Source organism: Protopterus annectens, chromosome 5.part0 (assembly GCF_019279795.1).
Source record: "Protopterus annectens isolate FY-2018-M chromosome 5.part0, PAN1.0, whole genome shotgun sequence".
Taxonomy (NCBI): domain Eukaryota; kingdom Metazoa; phylum Chordata; order Ceratodontiformes; family Protopteridae; genus Protopterus; species Protopterus annectens.
The window spans coordinates 1,839,509,104-1,839,527,462 of NC_056735.1; the positions used below are offsets into that span (position 1 = coordinate 1,839,509,104).

General features: G+C 40.5%; 1 protein-coding gene across 2 annotated transcripts in view; it reads left to right on the plus strand.

Moving 5' to 3' along the window:
• Positions 1–2,250: 2,250 nt before the first annotated feature.
• SLC25A15 (solute carrier family 25 member 15) overlaps positions 2,251–18,359 on the plus strand; it is a 423,035-nt gene continuing 406,926 nt past the window's right edge. Inside the window, exon 1 of one of the 2 annotated variants that reach the window (XM_044071660.1) lies at positions 2,251–2,484. Coding sequence is in view for 1 of the 2 variants with exons in the window: in XM_044071659.1 (XP_043927594.1) it covers positions 3,231–3,247 (17 nt within the window). In the remaining variant the exon portion in view is untranslated. Of the gene's footprint in view, positions 2,485–3,042; positions 3,248–18,359 lie in introns of those variants that run through there. The other variant, XM_044071659.1, reaches the window with a different exon arrangement.

Here is an 18,359-nt window from a genome sequence, read left to right on the forward strand (position 1 = left end):
AAACCTTGTCACCACAATAAACAGAACATGCTGGAGGGATAGATTACTTCCCAAACTCTGGAACAAACTACCCATTCATGTCAAGCAAAGCTCCTCATTGGCTCTTTTTAAGAAAAATCTTGACGACTGGATAAGAAATAGAAAATTCACCCCGGGCATCACTTCTGCAGCACTGCTCGACAGGGGCACAGAAAAATAATTTTCCTGGGTGGCGGAAGCCAGAGAACCTTTTTGGCTAGGCTTATATAGGCCCTAGGGCTGATAGCCTAGTACCTACCTATGAAACTATGAACCTATAAACCTATTTTCCTAATTTTTTTTCACATCGATACAGTATGTCACAGATTCAGTATTACGGAAATTTTCTAAACTGATTTACATGGTAAATAATACTGAATCATATTAATTAATCAAAATATTTTACCCTTTACTTAGCCCTCATTAGGCCAATCATTGAGTATAATGCCTCCTTTGGTATGTATTTGTTGTTCAGTCACATGCAACAACTGGAATGTCCACATAAATACATCACTAAAGGATACAAAGCCTAAACAATATGTCCTATATAGAACAACTCAAAACCCTATCACTACTGTATCCTACAGACTGCTAAGAGGTAACCTATGTCTGGCATACAAGGCATCTTCCCACCCAATACAGATAGATTTACTGCACAGCAACAAGTCAAATGGCATCAGAAATACTTGGTTAAGGCATCTAAACCTCTTCTGAAAACATCAACAGAACGTTTTGGAGGGACAAGTATATATTGCAGAGGATATCACTGCTCTAGAACAGACTCCCAAGTCCATCCCTGTTTATATTTAATAGCAATTTGGATATATGGATGGGAAAAAGAAAATGTACCCCAGGACTGCCCTCTGTACTGCTAATAGATAGAGGCAACTCCTAAATGCTTTATCGCAAGTATGGGCCCCCTCAAATTATCTACAGTATGATCCTAGTTATTCTCAATAGGGTTAATATATAATTGTCAACCATGGAATGGGTAAGGTTGATCTAACACTAAATCGGATAGGTTAATTTGAGCACCAGAAGGGAAGCTGGCTAGGCTGCTTAGCAATGAACTAATAAATTAACACATTTAAGTTTCCTGTAAGCTTCCTAGTTGAAGCTGTTAGTAAGTTGTTGATACGTGTTCCATATTTTGCTCATTTGTTCCATATTATGAGAGTTAGTTTTCAACAACAAAATCTGGAACACTATGGAACAAACCAATCAAACTTTGCATTGGCATTTGCAGTATGAAAACTTCCTAAACATGAACTGCAGTCAGTACTTCAGTAACGTGCAGATGGCACTGCTGCTCATGGTTGTCTCTGCATTAGTGGAGATCAATGGTAGCATATGGAGGTCAGTGCATGTCAGGATAACAGTCAACAGTGATAGGTTTAAGTGGTCTAACCTATAATTTACTGTTGTTGGACACCATAAAACCCCACTGCCAATCATGAGCGGAGAGGTGATCCGCTGTGGCTACCCCTAAGCGGAAAAGCCGAAAGAAGAAGGTCAGCTGGTACTCTAGTGAGATAAAAAGAGTGAGTACTCCAGAAGTAGCACAGCTAGCTCCTTTCATGCACGTTTTCTAAGCATATGTCTCAACTGAAAGGGAAACAAATCTGAACAGAACAAGGGACAAATCCAGAACTAAGGGACACTTTACACCGTGAGACTTTGACAGAATAAGATAATGTAAATTAATATACATTTCCCGGTGTAAAAGAACTCTCTAATTATTGCCATTATTTATTAAGAGTAATTTCGTCTAAAGTCACCAGTTTTAGGAGGGATTAAGAGGGATAAAGTTAATATTTGAGTAAAAAAAAATCAAGGACGACCCTAAAATCAGGGACAGTTGACGGGTGTCTAAGCAGGGCTCTTACTGAACTGATCCCAATTTTGCCTCTTATTTTTGCCTTGTCTATTCTTCGTAAACTTTTTGATTTTCTGGCAAATTCCTAAATATTACAGTATGCTGGGAATGCCATACATTAAAGTTTCATGCTTGTCATTGCTAAAAAACGCATATTGATGCAAAGCTTGTTGATCAGTCAGGAAACACATCCACGTGGCTTCTAACATTGTAGAATTATAAACCACTCTATAACAAAATATATATAGAGGTAGCGGTGCAAGTGCTGTCATGTTCTGAAGTTTGATTGGAGGAGGTGCTACCCACCCCCGCCCGCGTGACATTTGCGACTCAGAAACTGTTAGTGGCGCTGGAAGTACTAGGAATCTGTTGGTGTAAAGGAATCGGAGACTCTTAGTTTAACTTTAAACCAGATAAACAGAAACAGGACTCATTAACTTGAACCGTTATAGGAGTAATCCTATGCAGTAACTTAGTCATCTTTTCAGTAGTTTAGAAGAACTGTGGCTCTAGAGGATTCAACACTAAACTGCAGCAGCTGTAACTTGTTACCGAGTTTTGCCTCGACACCGACAAACTTCACTGACACTGTAAGTATGCTATATATATATATATAAAACGCACACACTACAAATCTGTATAGCCTAATTTCCAATTAATTCTGGTTCTAAAGTTTTTTTTAAATAGAAAACTGTAGCAGTTGTCACTTACCACTGTGTTTTGCCACTGTTTTCTACAACGATAACCTTTGCTAACATTGTTAAGTATATCAGTATGACCTGGGCATGTCTCATACCTCTCAGAGAGGCATGTATCGTATTTTTCAACTGTACAGATTTTCGCAGTGTCCAGATTTTTGTCTCATAGTTTGGTCTGTTTCTTATAAATTGCATTCTCCAGGCATATTGAATATTGAAGTCAGAAAACAATGACAGACATTTAAGCTTCAGAATTCATACCTTTCAGAAAATGTATGTTATTGTGCAGCTGTGTTTGTATACATAACACATAAATAAAATGAGCAAAGCAAACGTTTTACTGATCTGCCCCGGTGGGTTAACTCATTGCTCCTCCCATCTTATGCATATTTATAACTCAGTGTACCGCGTATCGATGTTCTGAGTGCTGAAGGCGAGGGCGGATTGTACTGAGAGGGTGGATATAGGCGGGATACTGGTAGAGGAAGTCATGTAGTACGGTGCTTCTTGGTTTGGGGACAGTTGACAATCGCTATCTTCATTTCCTAGGCATTTGGTTTGATAGATTTACAACATCTAATACTGACGGAAGACAACAAGGGAAGGTGGAGGGTCAAATAAGGACCGTCGCAAGACTGATGCGAGAATCTGACAGGTATTAAACATAAATTTCACATTTTAATAATTTACAATAGAAAAAGTTAAGGGTGATTGTGAAGTACCAACGCTTGTGCCGACGGTTACATTGGGACAGGAGTGCCTTTTATTTTACACTTTTAAAGAACTGTTTGCGTAGTGTAAAGAGGGCTGTGCCTATCCTAAAACAGTAATATAGCTAATCATGTAATTGTGTGTGGGCACTGTGGGGGGCCACTGCACCATGAGCGGCTTACATAGTTTGCATCATCATGGACACGTGGTAGTTTTTAGCAAAGCACACAACCCTCTTATTGCATCATTCAGACACAGTCAGGGATTAATTAATCGATTGTTGCTCTTGTACATTAGCAATTATGAATGTGCACATAGCAGTCTTTATTCCCTACATCATACTGACAGATTCGTTTCGCATATGGGCATTAATGTAACCTGTTTGGTTACAGTGGAATAGAGTTTCTGTGTTTTTTTCGAGATGATACAGTTAATTAAAATATGTTCTACGTTGTTTTTACCACTCTTCAACCACGTAAAACACTCACTCGTCATTTATTTTGGCCTTTGTCTGTTATTAGATGTGGATTCCGCAGTTCTTGGTAGTATGGTTTCAACAACCTGTTATATAGGTGCTACAGCACACATACTCTAGAATGTCCCTGATTTTGACCGAAATTTTAGCTTTGTTCCCTTTAATCCCAACTAAAAGTTGTGACTTTTGGAGAAAAGATGAATTACACTTAATAAATAATGACAATAATTAGAGACTTCTCTTACTTTAGAAAAATGCATATTCACTCTTGTTCTTCTATTTTGTTAATGTCTTAAGTTAGTAATACTAATATATGAAAAGTGTCCCTGATTATTTCTGGATTTGCCCCTTTTTGGTTGAGAGCTATGCACAGAGGAGAAAAAGTTTACAGTCCCTGTAACTGAAGCTATCATTGATGGTCCATGTACGTGCTACTAGAAAGTCTCAAGGCTTAGAAGTAAGGTACCATAAATGATCGTGTATTTTGCGCTTAAAATCTGTTAGTAAAACAAACACAAGCATTTGCAGAAATACCTTTGACCCATACATCATATACGTGTGTGATGAAGAAGACAGAGGAAATATAAATAAAATAACCAAAGCTGAAAGCCAAGATCCAGTCTCTGCGGCAGACATTTAAAAATGGGAATACTGTATGTTTTTGTTTTTAATATGTTTGTTTCGGTTTTTGACTTTTCAAATTTTAAAGAATTGCACAAGAAAATTTCTTGCTTGATTATGTGTTCTGGGATTGTGCTGTCTGTGTCTGACCATTTGCTCCTCCCCCACCCCAAAAGCTTTGCAGCTGGGACAGTAGTTAAGAATTCCTCACAGTGAAACCAGCATGATAAAGGGAATCATACTGTGCTATTGTATTAGGTTATTGTCAAGTAATACTTTACAAATCAGAGTCAACCGCTACACAACAGGATGCTTGCATGGTTTATATTGCATTGACAGAAAGTAGTCTTGTAGAGCTGTTTGGAAGTAATAAGGTGATTTATATGTGGTGAAAGGAATGCTGGAATCTTGACTGTTTTGTGCCTCTTCTTTTTTTTTTCTGTGTACAGTGCTTTGAGGTGACATGGCAGTTGGAGACTGTGTAGGTAGGAGGTGCACTTTTGAGACACACACACACACCTCCATATGCTTGCCTTTCCTCGCTCAGCAGTGCATTTAACACCCAGGTGTTAAGTGATGCTATTGTGAGAAAGAAAACAATGTTAGTATTCTTCCAGCACCTGTAAATGGTACATAATAAAGTAGAGAAGTACATAACTTTCTCTCTGCATATTTTGCCATGCCTAGGTGTGCAGGTGCAACTGTGCCTCCGACAGTGGTGATGCTTTTGGAGGGTTTTAGTAAAAAGTGTTTGTGTTCAGTAGGAAACTGCACTTCACAAGTAAATAATAAAGGGTTTATGGTGCCAGAAATAATAATGTTAGTTTTCTAGTCTGCATCAGTAATTTGTGCGGCACCTATGATTGCAGCAGTTTTTCAGTGCTTTAATGAGTGTAGTGCCTGAGTGCATGATGACAGTAGAAACCACCTATCAGTAGCACCCCCCCACACACACACACACACACACACACACACACTCTCTTACGGCAATGGTTACATATAGCTGCAATGTGTGTGTGTGTATGCATGCACATAATGATTTTCATCCCTTGAGACTGCTGCCTATCGGCAGTAAAAGTTAGTAACTTCATACTTCACCCTCACTCTGGGCTGTCTGACACTATGGAGGGTCATAATTGATTGGGCAGGATATTGGACTAATACTGGGGAGTGATTGTCCTGGGATTAGTTGTCATGTGGCTGCTGCTAAGGATGTCCAGAGAATGTTTGCTTGTGTAAATAAGTTACAACTGCCAGTTAGATTTTTGAAAATTTAAAGGGGAAATAAAAATGAGGTAGCGGTTTAACTGTTAAGGAGAATCATAATTCTTGTTCTCTTCTGGTAGTTTATTCTATGCCCAGCAATATCTGTTTACTAAAAAGAAGGGGGAGACCATCCATTTTTCAGGATGGCCAAGTAAAAAAATTCCACTGATGATTATTAGGCCCGGCAAAACCCCCGTAACCACCTCTGTTGTGCCTGTTCCATTAATGACTGCCACTCAGACATCTTCCCTTTTACTTTCATAGGTTCATACTAGGCTATCTGCCCTAGGGCATTTATAAGCCCTGCAGAGTATATTTTTTGGCTTTTCCAATTTTTTTTAATTTTGCTTTGCCCTTTTTTCGAGGTTAGTACTGTGCCTATGCCCTTTTTTTTTAGTTAGTATAACTGCTGTCTGTCAGTGACACAGAAGTGATACCCGAAGTGATACTAAACTCCCATACACTCCTCCAAGATTCCTCAGAGAAGAGAGAGTCAGCACCTGGTATGTGCAGTGGGGAAAGTCAGGTGCACAGTAGCATAAGTCACAGATAATTATTTCATGTATAAACAGGTATACATGTATATTTTTATTAGCCAGATCTTCAGTGCCAGGGCAATTAACGGCATAAGTATTTATGAAGTGGGGCGAGTCGCATACCTCTCAACTGTACAGATTTTCACAGAATGTCCAGATTTTTGCCTCATGTTTTTGATCCTTTTTCATGAAATTGTGGTTTTCTGGCAAACTAGCGGCAAATCATTTAAAATTGAAGTTAGAAAATAATAACAGACATTTGAGTTTCAGGCTTCATTCCCACAAAAAAAATCATGCTAATGCAAACCTGTTATTCTATCAACTTTCTAAGTTTGTGAGAGCAATATTTAAAAATTGTCCCTATTTTTTTGGGCCTTTGTCCCATTTTTAAGTATGGCTTTGTCCAGATTTCTTGCTTTAAGAGGGTGAGAGGTATGGGGTGAGTTCCACATTGTCTTGCCTTGCCTGCTAATAAAGAAGAGAAGAATCTTTAATCAATTACTGCAAAACAATTTTTTATTGTTTTCTCTTTCTAACTGATGACAGTTTAACATAGTGAGAGCTAGCTGTTTCATTACTAAAATGTGCTTCATTACTCTTCATCTGGCACACATTCCTCGGTTACAGTAGCAGGGTTGGTATATAGCTCGCACTTTTAGCATACTTAATTCTTTGAGAGAGTTTCTTCCAATTTGCTGAACAGCCAGTATGGACAGAATTTTCTGTAGCATGTGAATTTATGTTGGCATCAGTTGTTGCACACATTGCTGTCCCTGTTCACAATAAAGAGATAAGGGCACAGAGAAAATGTCTTTTCTAGTGAAAGATTGAGAGATGTTTTAAGTCTGAGCTGAATTTATACTGGTATCTGAAACTTTTCTGGAGCGTGGATTATTAACAGAAACTTGATTGCTTGCAGAGTGAATTTCTGGACAGTGAGGATTCCATGCAAGTTCAAAGTAGAAGTGTTGATACATGATTACTGAATGGCAGTGTAGTGAAATCAGCTGCATTTGTCATTTTTAGATAGTTGTAGATGTATTGAGCACTTGATTTAATATTCATTTTGAATTTTTTCACATTTAGCAAATGGTTGCATATGCCTGATAAGGGCTGGTAAAGTTTAAGATTTTGGTTCCTTTTGCTATGCACAGTGTAGTAAATACGTGTCAGTATTTTGAAGCATTTTGTCGTTGGGTACAGTTTAGTTGAAGACTGTTTTAGCAGTGAGAGCCTGTTAAATCAACAGGAGAGGGTGCTGCAGTTTTGTAACTGATCGTAATGGTGCTTTATTTTTTGAGGTTAGCATACTTTCTGATGTTATTTGGAAACCTCTTATTTTGTGAACATTTTGGTGATTCTACTTGGGGAATTTGGTTTTACATGCTTTTGTACTTTGTTTTTGTTGCAGCAAAGTTCTCTAAATGTGGTATAGCGATGGGAGAAAAGTTCTCTAAATGTGGTATAGCGATGGGAGCAAAGTTCTCTAAATGTGGTGTAGCGATGGGTATGTTTGTGATGGTGTCACCATGGAATTAGTATACAGATTATGTGCAGTAGACAAAGCTCCCCACATGGGTGCAAGGGAAAAAAAGAAATTATGTACTCGCCATAACGTTCCTTTTTTGTTGTCCATCTCGCCATTCATTCTTACAATGATGGGTTCGGAGCCGATCCTCTGCACCGACTTGGTCGAATACTTAGCTGAATATCTCAAACTTGGCTCATGGCAAAAAAGTATCCCACAATGCAGTGGTGTAATTCCCCAGATCTTGTTTGCTGCTAATATTGAGCAATATGTACACTATATGCATATCTACAAACATATACATATAAACAAGTGTGTAAGTCCATACCAAATGTACTGGAAGGAGAAACAAGCTAAGACAAAGCCCCTGAGGTAGTGGAAATCTACCAGGTCCACAAGAAGTCCTTGGCAGGGGGAAGGAGGGAGGGTTCGTAAGAATGAATGGCGAGATGGACAACAACATGGAACGTTATGGTGAGTACATAACTTCTTTATGTTGTCCTATCTCGCCTTCATTCTTACAATGATGGGACAGCGTCCCTAGCACCTTTCTCCTGGGTGGCTCACAGGAGCATACCTTTAAGTACCATGGAACCAAAGGATGCCCTGTCCCTGGAGGCCAAATCCACTTTGTAATGAGTAATAAAAGTATGTGGAGTAGACCAAGTAGCTGCTGCACAAATATTATCTATGGGAATTCTGGCTTGAATGGCAGATGACGTAGCCAATGCTCTAGTGGAATGAGTCTTTACTTTGAAAGGTAAATCCTTGTGATTTGATTTGTAGTTAAAAGTAATACAATTTGAAAGCCAATTAGAAAGAGTGGTTTTTGAGACCGAGGATCCTTTTTTTGCATCAGAAAAGGATACAGATAATTGGTCAGATTTTTGAAGTCTTTGGTTCTATGCAAATAGAATCTGAGTTGTATGTGCACGTCCAGTTGGTGTAATTTGTACTCTGCCTTGTTGTTGTGCCGAGGAATGAATACTGAAAGTTCTATGGATTGGTTTATGTTGTTTGGAGAAGCAACGTTTAGAAAAAGGAAGGGTTTGTACGTAAGGATACCCTATCCTTATGAAATATCAAATATGGTGGTTTAACAGAAAGAGCTTGCAGCTCTGACACCCTTCTAGCAGACATTATAGCCACCAGAAGTAAGGTCTTCCATGAAAGGAACTTGAGGTCTGCAGACGAAGAGAGTTCAAAGGGAGGTAAAGTGAGATGAGACAAAACAAAATGTAGATCCCAAGGAGAGAGAGGTTCCTTGAAGGGAGGTCTCAGTAAGAAAGCACCTTTTAAGAAGGCAACCTGTGTGACATTAAGTTTGAGAAGTATCGCCAATATGAAAATTAGAAATTGCAGCAAGTTGAACTTTGATGGTTGCTGCAGCTGAGCCGTGTTGAAACAATTCCACCAAAAATTCCAAGATAGAATGAATAGGTGCAGAGAAAGGATCAATGTTCTTTTCTTGAGCCCACAGGGAAAACCTCTTCCATTTACTCGAATAAAGGTTTCTAGTGGAAGCTTTATGGGAGGACATTAAGATATGTCTAACAGTGGGAGTAAAATTGTGAAGCCAGACTAAATTGGGAATTGGAGCAGCCAAGCTGTCAATTTTAGGGTGTGGAGAGACGGATGAAGCTCCCTCGACTTATGAGTCAGCAAATGTGGCACTGGGTCCAGGATCCAAGGCTTCTCCTTAAGGTGGGGCCACAGGATGGGGAACCAAACTTGGCGAGGCCAGTAAGGGGCAATGAGAGTTATCCTGCTTCCCGAGCTTTGAGCTTTCTGAATTACTCAGGGTATGAGAGGAAATGACGGAAAGGCATATAGAAGTCCTGAGGGCCAGTCGTGAGCAAGAGCGTCTCTGGGTGCCTCCCCTGGAGGGGGAACTAGGGTAAAGTAGTTGCTGCAGTTGGCATTCATGGGAGTGGCAAAGAGCGCAGCAAGGCTGCCCCCATGTCTGGAAAATCATTTCCGCTACATTGTAATTGAGAGACCACTAGTGAGGCATTAGGATTGCTCTGCTCAGCTTGTCCGCTATAATCTTGGGCTTCCCCAGAATGTGCGTTGCGATTATAAAGCTCTGAGAAGAAACTGCCCATTGCCATACCCTTAGGGCTTCTCGACACCGGGGGTAGGATTTGGTTCCCCCTGCTTGTTTATGTACCAAACCACAGACATATTGTCTGACTGGATCGCAATAGTCTCTAGAGGGAGAAAGGTTTGAAGTGCTTGCAACACAAGAAGCACTGCTCTCATCTCTAGAACATTTATATGCAAGTGAGCCTCGTGATCTTGCCATGTACCTTGCACTGTTCTTCCCAGATAATGCCCCCCCCCCCCGGTCTGGGAAGCATCCGTGGTCACTGTAGCTATTGGATGAAGTGGAACAAAAGGTCTGCCTATTGTCACATGAGTGGAGTGTATCCACCATCTCAAGTCATTCTTGCAAGATTCTGTTATTCTGATCAGATGAGACATTGGGAGCTCTTGAAGTGACCATTGGGAAAATAATAGCCATTGAAGAATCCTCATGTGCATTCTGGCAAGAGGAACTAGTGTAATCGTGGAGGCCATTGTTTCTAATAGGCGTAGAACTACTTTTGCTTTTATTTTGTCCATGGGAAGGATGTGAAGTATTTGCTGTCTGAGAGCTATGACTCTTTCTGTTGGAAGACGTGCTACCATTGATGAAGTGTCTAGATCTGCGTCTATGAATGTAATACGTTGACAGGGCAACAAGTCAGATTTTTGAAAATTTACTGTAATGCCCAGCTGATTGCAGACATCCAAAGTTAGATCCCTGGGTTTGTAGGAGTAGATGCTTGGTGGTGGCAGATAGGAGCCAGTTGTCTAGATAGGGAAACACATGGAATCCTAGATGCCTCAGATGAGGCGTGACTACTGCCATACATTTGGTGAACACTCTGGGGGCTGTAGTGAGACCAAAGGGCAGAGCTCTGAACTGGTAATGGCTGGCTCCCAGCTGGAAGCGTAAGTACCTTTTTCATGTCCTGTCCATTTTTATGTGGTAGTAAGCATCTTGAAGGTCTATCGAGCACATCCAATTGTCTTTCCCTAAAAAGGGAAGTATAGATGCAGTGTCACCATCCGGAATTTTGACTTCTTGACAGATTCGTTTAACTTGCTTAGGTCTAATATGGGCCTCCAGTCCCCTGTTCTTTTTGGCACTAAAAAGAATCTTGAGTAAGTTCTAAATCCTATTTGGTCTGCGGGAACTTCTTGGATGACTCTTTTTTTGAGGCAACTTTTGAACCTCTATAGTTGCTTGTTCCATTAGATTGGGTGGAACATTCGGGAGTGTTTTGGTCTTTGGGACAGGTTTGGAAAAGGGGATGGCGTATCCTCTGGATATTATGTTTAGTACCCATTTGTTATTTGTGATATTTCACCAGGCCTCTGGGTACATAGATAAATGTCCCCCGACTGCCTCCAGAGTAGAGCAGTCGGGCCTCCTTTCAGGAGCGCTGATAAGGACGTCCGCGAAAGGAATCGCGGTCACCCTGTTTTTGCGGACCCCCTCTGTCTTTGGGGCGATGTCTACCATTATTACCTCCCCCATTGCCCCTGGGGAAGGTATCAACCCGTGCGTCTTGGAAAAATCTCTGGGATCTTTTGAACCACATCTTTCCACCCTTATAACCTTTGGGATAAGGTCTTGAAGGTACGACAAAACGTACTCCAATGGCAGAGAGAGATTTTCCTTCCTGCTCGCATCAGGTAAGATTGTCTCTTACTTTGGTTCCAAAAAGTGAGAAACCATCAAAAGTGACTTTAGTGAAGGCAGACGTAAAGGGCTATGCAAAATTACACAAGCGTATCCAGGAGTGTCTCCTAAGGGAAACTCCAGATCCCGCTGCCTTGTTCGCTGCATCTGTTGCGTATGATATTAGCTTCATGGAGGAGTTGACAATGGAATTTAAGGTGGACAGCGGGAAGGAGACCTTATCATTCACCCCTGAAGCTACTGAACCTTGTAGAGTATCTCCTAGCTCTTTCAGGAGATCTCTTTGTAGCCTCATAAAAATAGGATAAGTAGTTCAGCGATCGCAGCGAAAAAGTTGCTGAAGAAAAGATATGCTTCCCGTATCTGTCCATTGTTCTAGAATCTTTATTTCGAGGATGAACAGATGAGGAAGTCTCTGCAAGTTCCTTCTTGGTGGCTGCTGCCACCACCATAGCATCTACAGGTACTCCCTTTGTTAAAAATTCTTTGCCCAAAGGAGCTGACAAAAATTTGTTTGGCCTCCGAGGTACCAGTTTCATTCCATAGAGTCGGGTGACTCCCACGCCTTTCGACTAACCAGGTCCAGTAGTTCATCGAAAGGCAGAGACACCCAGGAGGCTGATGGTTGAGACACGAAAGCCTTCAGGTACACTGACTCCTCATCAGAAGGGGTAGTGGAGCCGAGGAAGTAGTGGCCTTAGAAATTTTCGGGAGTTTGACTGGCGGCTCTGAATGAGCTGATGTAGTTAGAGATTGTCTCTTGTGCGATTTTTTTTCCTTTTTTGATGAAGGAGATTAAGAAGAAGAGGAGGAGCTATGAATGGTCTCTTTGAAGGAAGGCTTTAAAAGACCTTTTAGAATCAACTTGTTTCTTCTTTCCTGAAGAATTCTGGCACTAACGAATGACAGAACATGCAGTTCTCTTGGAAATTAATAGCACCAAGACAATAGACACAAACAACATGTCCATCAGTGATGGACATCTTTTGCGAGCACTTCTGACATTTTTTGAAGCCCGAAGGCTTGTGTTCTCTTTCTTTTTGTTCTTTAGACATTTTCACAAAAAGGGTAAGCCTAGAGGCTATATCAAACACAACAAATATTTACGGAAAAAAAAACGAAGCACCTGGAACCACTGTAGGCACGAACTCCAACTTTATTAACACACGAATAAAACATAACTTGTTCACCGTGTTTTTCATTAACAATGTAACTTCATCAGCAAATACTACAATAGTTGAAACCAACCCCTTATATAAGAATGTAGTTGACCACTTAATTAATTGTTCTGTACCTATTAAAGCAACCAACTCATTAATATGGATTGTTCATATTTGCATTAATAATTCCAAAACCATGTTACTTACAAGGTACCAGGATATTTTGTCTTGAGCCATATGTGATGGCAAACACAACTGATGATTGATATTTGACCTCTTTCAATGAGAGTTTTCTAGAACTCTAAGGTGATAACTTAGTTTTTAAAGGCTTGAATACATTAACCAACCTTACCCACAAAGGAAGCTAAAGGACTAAATTATAAATGCATGGATTAAAAAGCCTTCGATACAATATCCCACTCGGGCATTATAGATAAGCTCACCAGCTTAAATATAAACCCCTATGTCACTAGATGGGTTGCAAACTGGCTCAAGGACAGAACCCACATGGTTAGAATTGCTGGAGCCATGTCAGACTCCAAACCAGTTACAAGTGGCGTCCCACAAGGTTCAGTCCTGGGACCTCTCTTGTTGGTACAGGCCAGCACGGAAGGACTGTGGCTGACATGACTGCAATCAACTCTCCACCTGACACAAGCATCCTCTGGCCTCATAGAAACAGACAACTGGTGCCAGAGCCATGGAAAGTGTATAGTCATCCCCTTTGGCAAAAACGAAGTGCTCACAAATTACCACATAGGTGGTAATCCATTAAGTACAGAAAAAGTAATTGGGGACCTGGGGACCCAAGTTGATAGCAATCTCTCATTTGACAACCACGTGGCCAAAGTGGTTAGAAAAACATTTTATATAGCCCACCTAATCATGAAGGGATTCACATCTAGATCAGGGGAGGTCATCGTGCCTCTTTACTCATCCCTCATCAGGCCCATAATTGAGTACAATGCCCCTTTTGGGATGTACCTTACCAGACACCTGCAGCAACTGGAAAGACCCCAAAAGTACCTCACCAAGAGGATCAAAGGGCTCAAACAGATGCCATATGCTGCCCGGTTAAAGAAACTCCAGCTCTACTCGGTGGCATACCACCTGCTCAGAGGCGATCTGTGCCTGACGTATAAAGCCATGCCCAACCAGGAATTAATGGACATGCTGCACCTCAGAAAATCCAAATCCCATCGAGCCACGCGCTTGAGAGACTTGAACCTCAGCACTGAAATAAATAGGACATGCTGGAGGGACAGATTCATAACCCAGAGACTCCCTTCACTCTGGAATAAAATCCCAGTCCAGGTTAGGCAGAGTCCCTCATTGACTCTCTTCAAGAGGAATCTTGATGAGTGGATGGGAGATCATAGGTTTACCCCGGGTATCACTTCTGTGTCACTGTTAGACAGAGGCACAGTATACTAACCTCGAAAAAGGGCATAGCAAAATTAATTTAAAATGGGTGGCGAAAGCCAAACACACTCTGGCTAGGCTTTTAAATGCCCTAGGGCAGATAGCCTAGTATGAACCTATGAACCTATGTCAGAGGCCTCTGGCTAACTAAGTTTGCAGATGATTGCAAACTGGGAGGAGTCATTGAATCCCCCCAAGATGAGAACACCCTTCAGGAAGGTCTAACACAGACAAACACTTGGTGCCAAAGGCATGGCTTAAAACTCAGTATCAAGAAATGCGTTATAGTACCTTTTGGGGAATTTACCACCCTGGATAAATACATGATCAGTAAAACACGCCTAAAAGTTGATTCACTATTCAAGGATCTGGGAACCTGTGTAGCTAGTAACCTAGCCTTCGACCAAAATGTATCCAAGGTAGTTAGAAAATTCGTCTGTTACTCAACTTGTAAGCAAGGGCATAGCATCTAGGTCCAGAGAGGCCATCGTATTACTGAATTTGGCTGTCATCAAACCCATCATAGAGTATAATGCGCCCTTTAGTATGTACCTGTCCAGACACATGCAGCAACTGGAAATTCCACAAAGGTTCCTTACAAAAAGAATGCAGGGAGTAAACACAATGTCCTGCGCTGATTGCCTCAAAGCCCTGCCTCTTTATTTCTTTATTTATTTTATTTATTCATTTTACATTTGCTGACCAGGATAGTTTGTCTGGATACATGTCCATTTTCAGCGGAGGCCTGGGGAGATCACAGTTCCAGTCCTCAAAAGAAATAATTATTTAAAGTATATATTTTTACCTACTTGTTTCCACGTTTTTTTTTCATAAAAATGGAAGAGGGCAAAAGGCAGGAAAGCAAGGATAGTTATTTTAGGGCTGACAAAGGAGAAATTTCAAAAATAAGCTGTAAAAGATGTTTAGAGAGGGCAAGTTATCCTCTAAAGAACCAAATATCTCCTACCTGACCTTGATGCATCAACGTACAGTGGTACAACAGCATCTTCTTTTATACCTACAGTGATGTCATCTGGGGTCATACCTGATCACAAGTTCCTGTTTGTTGATTAGCATAACATTTCCAAGGCAATAAATACATCTCTTTCCTTTTAGATGTTAAACATAATGTTGGCTGGCTGTCCAAACAACATATCCTGGAGTAGTTACTGACTTGCACCACCAGTATAAGTTTATGTTCTAAGCCATGCATGTCTTCTCAAAACTACTGCTGGTGTGGCATATTAAAGAGGCACCTATGGCATTATAAATGCACTTCAGTACAATGAACTCCAGTCTTAACTGAAGGGGGGAGTTTAGAGGCATCATGTCTCGTGTGTTTGCATTGCAGAGAGTGCGATTGAAAAAAAAAAACACCATATTTCAGTTAGGGTACATAACATGACAATTTGTACATAACAGATCTTGCAGTTTTACCTGTTGTGAGTAGTAGTCTGCACAGCATATGTGCGCATGTGCAAACGCAGACACTTATGGATGTGTGAGGATCCCACAGTAATTGTGCTTGTTAATGTATGGACCAGTGTATTCATAAACATAGAAAATATTTTGTTGTGGCTTTTTTTTTTTCTTTTTTTTTTGCTTGTTGCCACTGCTGTTTGTCAGTTATAAGTCCCAACCAAATCAGTCCATTCTCCATCATCAGGGTGAAGAACCAGGAAGGCCCATCATTTAGAAACCCATCAGGTGTGGTTTGAGTTTGCTTTTCTTTTTTTCTTTTTTTGTTTTGTTTAATGACTGTAGTCCTAGCTTCCCCTCTTGCACTTTGCAAAGTGCTGGAGAGGAGGCATGCGTTGGGCTGCTTAGAAGAACATCTGCTTAACTAACACTGTCCCTCCCAAGCATGAGTGGTTTTCCACAGTCTCTATCAAGGATTTCACTCCACTCTGTGTGCCTCCCCGATGCATGCCCCCCTCACTCCTTTCTCTCCCTGTCTGGTCCATCCAGTGCCATTGCTGCTATATGAAGCCAGGATTCCATCTCTCCTTCATGGGGCCAGGTGGATTACAAGAATATGTTTGGTTTTAGTTTTTTTGTTTTATTTCCAGGTACATGTGTCTGTCCATATACCGTATACAGCTATTTGTGTGGTACTCTGTGTATGAGTATCATCAGTTTATTGATTTTGAGGGATTACCTCATGCTTTAGGTACATTAACAGTGACAGTAGAAGCACTGACGAATCTTTATGTATCCCAGCTGTATGACACATTTTCCTTTGGTAGGCTTCATCCTTGGTACTAAGTATACTTAACTGTGAATGGCATTTACTGTGATATTCAAGCACTTAGTGGTAATGTAGCCATACTCGGACCTGATTTACTAGTAGAAATTAGGAAGGGATACCAGAGCGGGGAAGTTTAGTGCTTGCCTTATTTCATCTAATTTCTACCTAATTGCGGGATGCTTCATTGCTTTGGCAAGTTTGTATACTTTCTAAATGGTATTTCACTTATTCTAACAATTTGTAATTCTATTCATTTGTAAGTTTTTTTCAGCTGCCTGATTTGGGTTGTAATGGAAGATGTTCTTTGTACTGGAAAATGTTCTTTGTACTAGCCTACATACCTAAGTGTCCATTAAGGAATAAATAAAGAAAAGACTTGCTAAGGGAAGGGAAGGGAATAAAGTATGCATGGAGACCAGTTGTTAGGCTGTAACCAGTGAAATCTGATAGTTGATAAAGCAAAGGGTCCTTATTTACTTGACACTCAACGTTGAGCTGCCCAGGAAAATTTACAAAGTACCGAGTGAGTATTTTTTTCTGTGGTGCTTGTCATTCGCTCCACAGCACTATTATTGAGTGCTGAATGATCAAAGAAAAGTGAGCAAAACTCCACTGTCAGTGAAAGTAGTTTTCTTTTTCCTTCCCTGTTATCTCAGAGTAGTAGTATTTCAGTTTGGGGATTGTGGGTGGGATGCAATGGGGCAAAAATCTTGTCTCCAAGGTTTGGCCAAAATTGTTTCACTCGTTATTTTTTTTCGATCAGCACTTTGTAATAGTGCCATCAGTTGATCAACATGTATCCCTTATTCTGTAGACTAGAGAGGTGCCAGTATGTTGGAGCTTTTGGCTAACAAGGATAGACAATCATAGTTTGGAGTCCTGTCCAACAGGTCATTTGGATTGCATGCACGTGGCTTGATGGTATACGCGTTTGGGAAGACATTAGGCTATTGTAAGAAACAAGTTTTATACAAAAGTTAGTTGAAGACATTAGGCTGCACATTTACTCTCAGCCCAATATAGAGTGCTGAGTTTGGTGCCAGCATTCCACAACTTGGAGTCTTTATAGAGGTATGAGTAGGCAAAAGCAGTGCTGTGAGGACTTCAGAGTGGTGCGAGTGCTGGATAGAAGCCAAAGAGATTAGGAACAGGGAGAAAAAGAACTTAGTTTAAAAAATGGTTGGTTACTATGTTAGGTTTCAGCCTATACTTTTGTATTGCTAACTGATTTCTACTTCTGTGGTTTCTCTTTATAATGCGTACATGAAAGGATGAAAAAAATGTCATACTCTTTCCTTGGTTTTAATCCATGGAGTAGTTATGACCCTGTCCGTATGAGATGGGCACAAACGTGTTACTTCTTTTTACAAGCAGTCTGCATTTCATCTCCAATTCTGCTCTTTCAGTTATTTTCTATCATAAGGCTTTGTGCATTTCTCCCGTCTTACATGAATATTATAGGATGGCAATCCCAGCAGTCTACTACTGATTAGTATATTGGGAAACTGTGGTAAACTTCTGGTCTGCTGAAGTGCTGGGAAGTAATTCCTTCCATAGGCAACCTACTGATTAATATATTGGGAACCCGTGGTAAACTTCTGGTCTGCTGAAGTGCTGGGAAGTAATTCCTTCCATAGGCAACCTTCTGAGTTACTTAACTTTGTTAGAGTGCACTGCACAATACCCTTACCAAACCTTAATTAAAAAAGTCACTTACACTGTCTCTGTTTTTCATGTGATTTTCTTGGCAGTGATTAAAAAATATGGATAGCTTTGTAAGTTCCAGAAAGGTCTCATAGAAAGACTTAAAATGCTTTCAGTTCTATGCCGCACTACTGTTGTAGGGTGGGGGAAGGCTGTGCTCAAGCTCCTTTTTTTTTCCCTTCCCAGCTTTTGTACACACTGACATTGCTGGTGCTACCATATAAAAATTTACTTAAGCAGACAGTAACCATTTTCTTAGGTTCTCTTTAACAAACATTTTATAAATAAAGGGAAACATTTCCAGTTTTTGCCAGCAGACTCTTAATCAGTAATTAAATACTCATA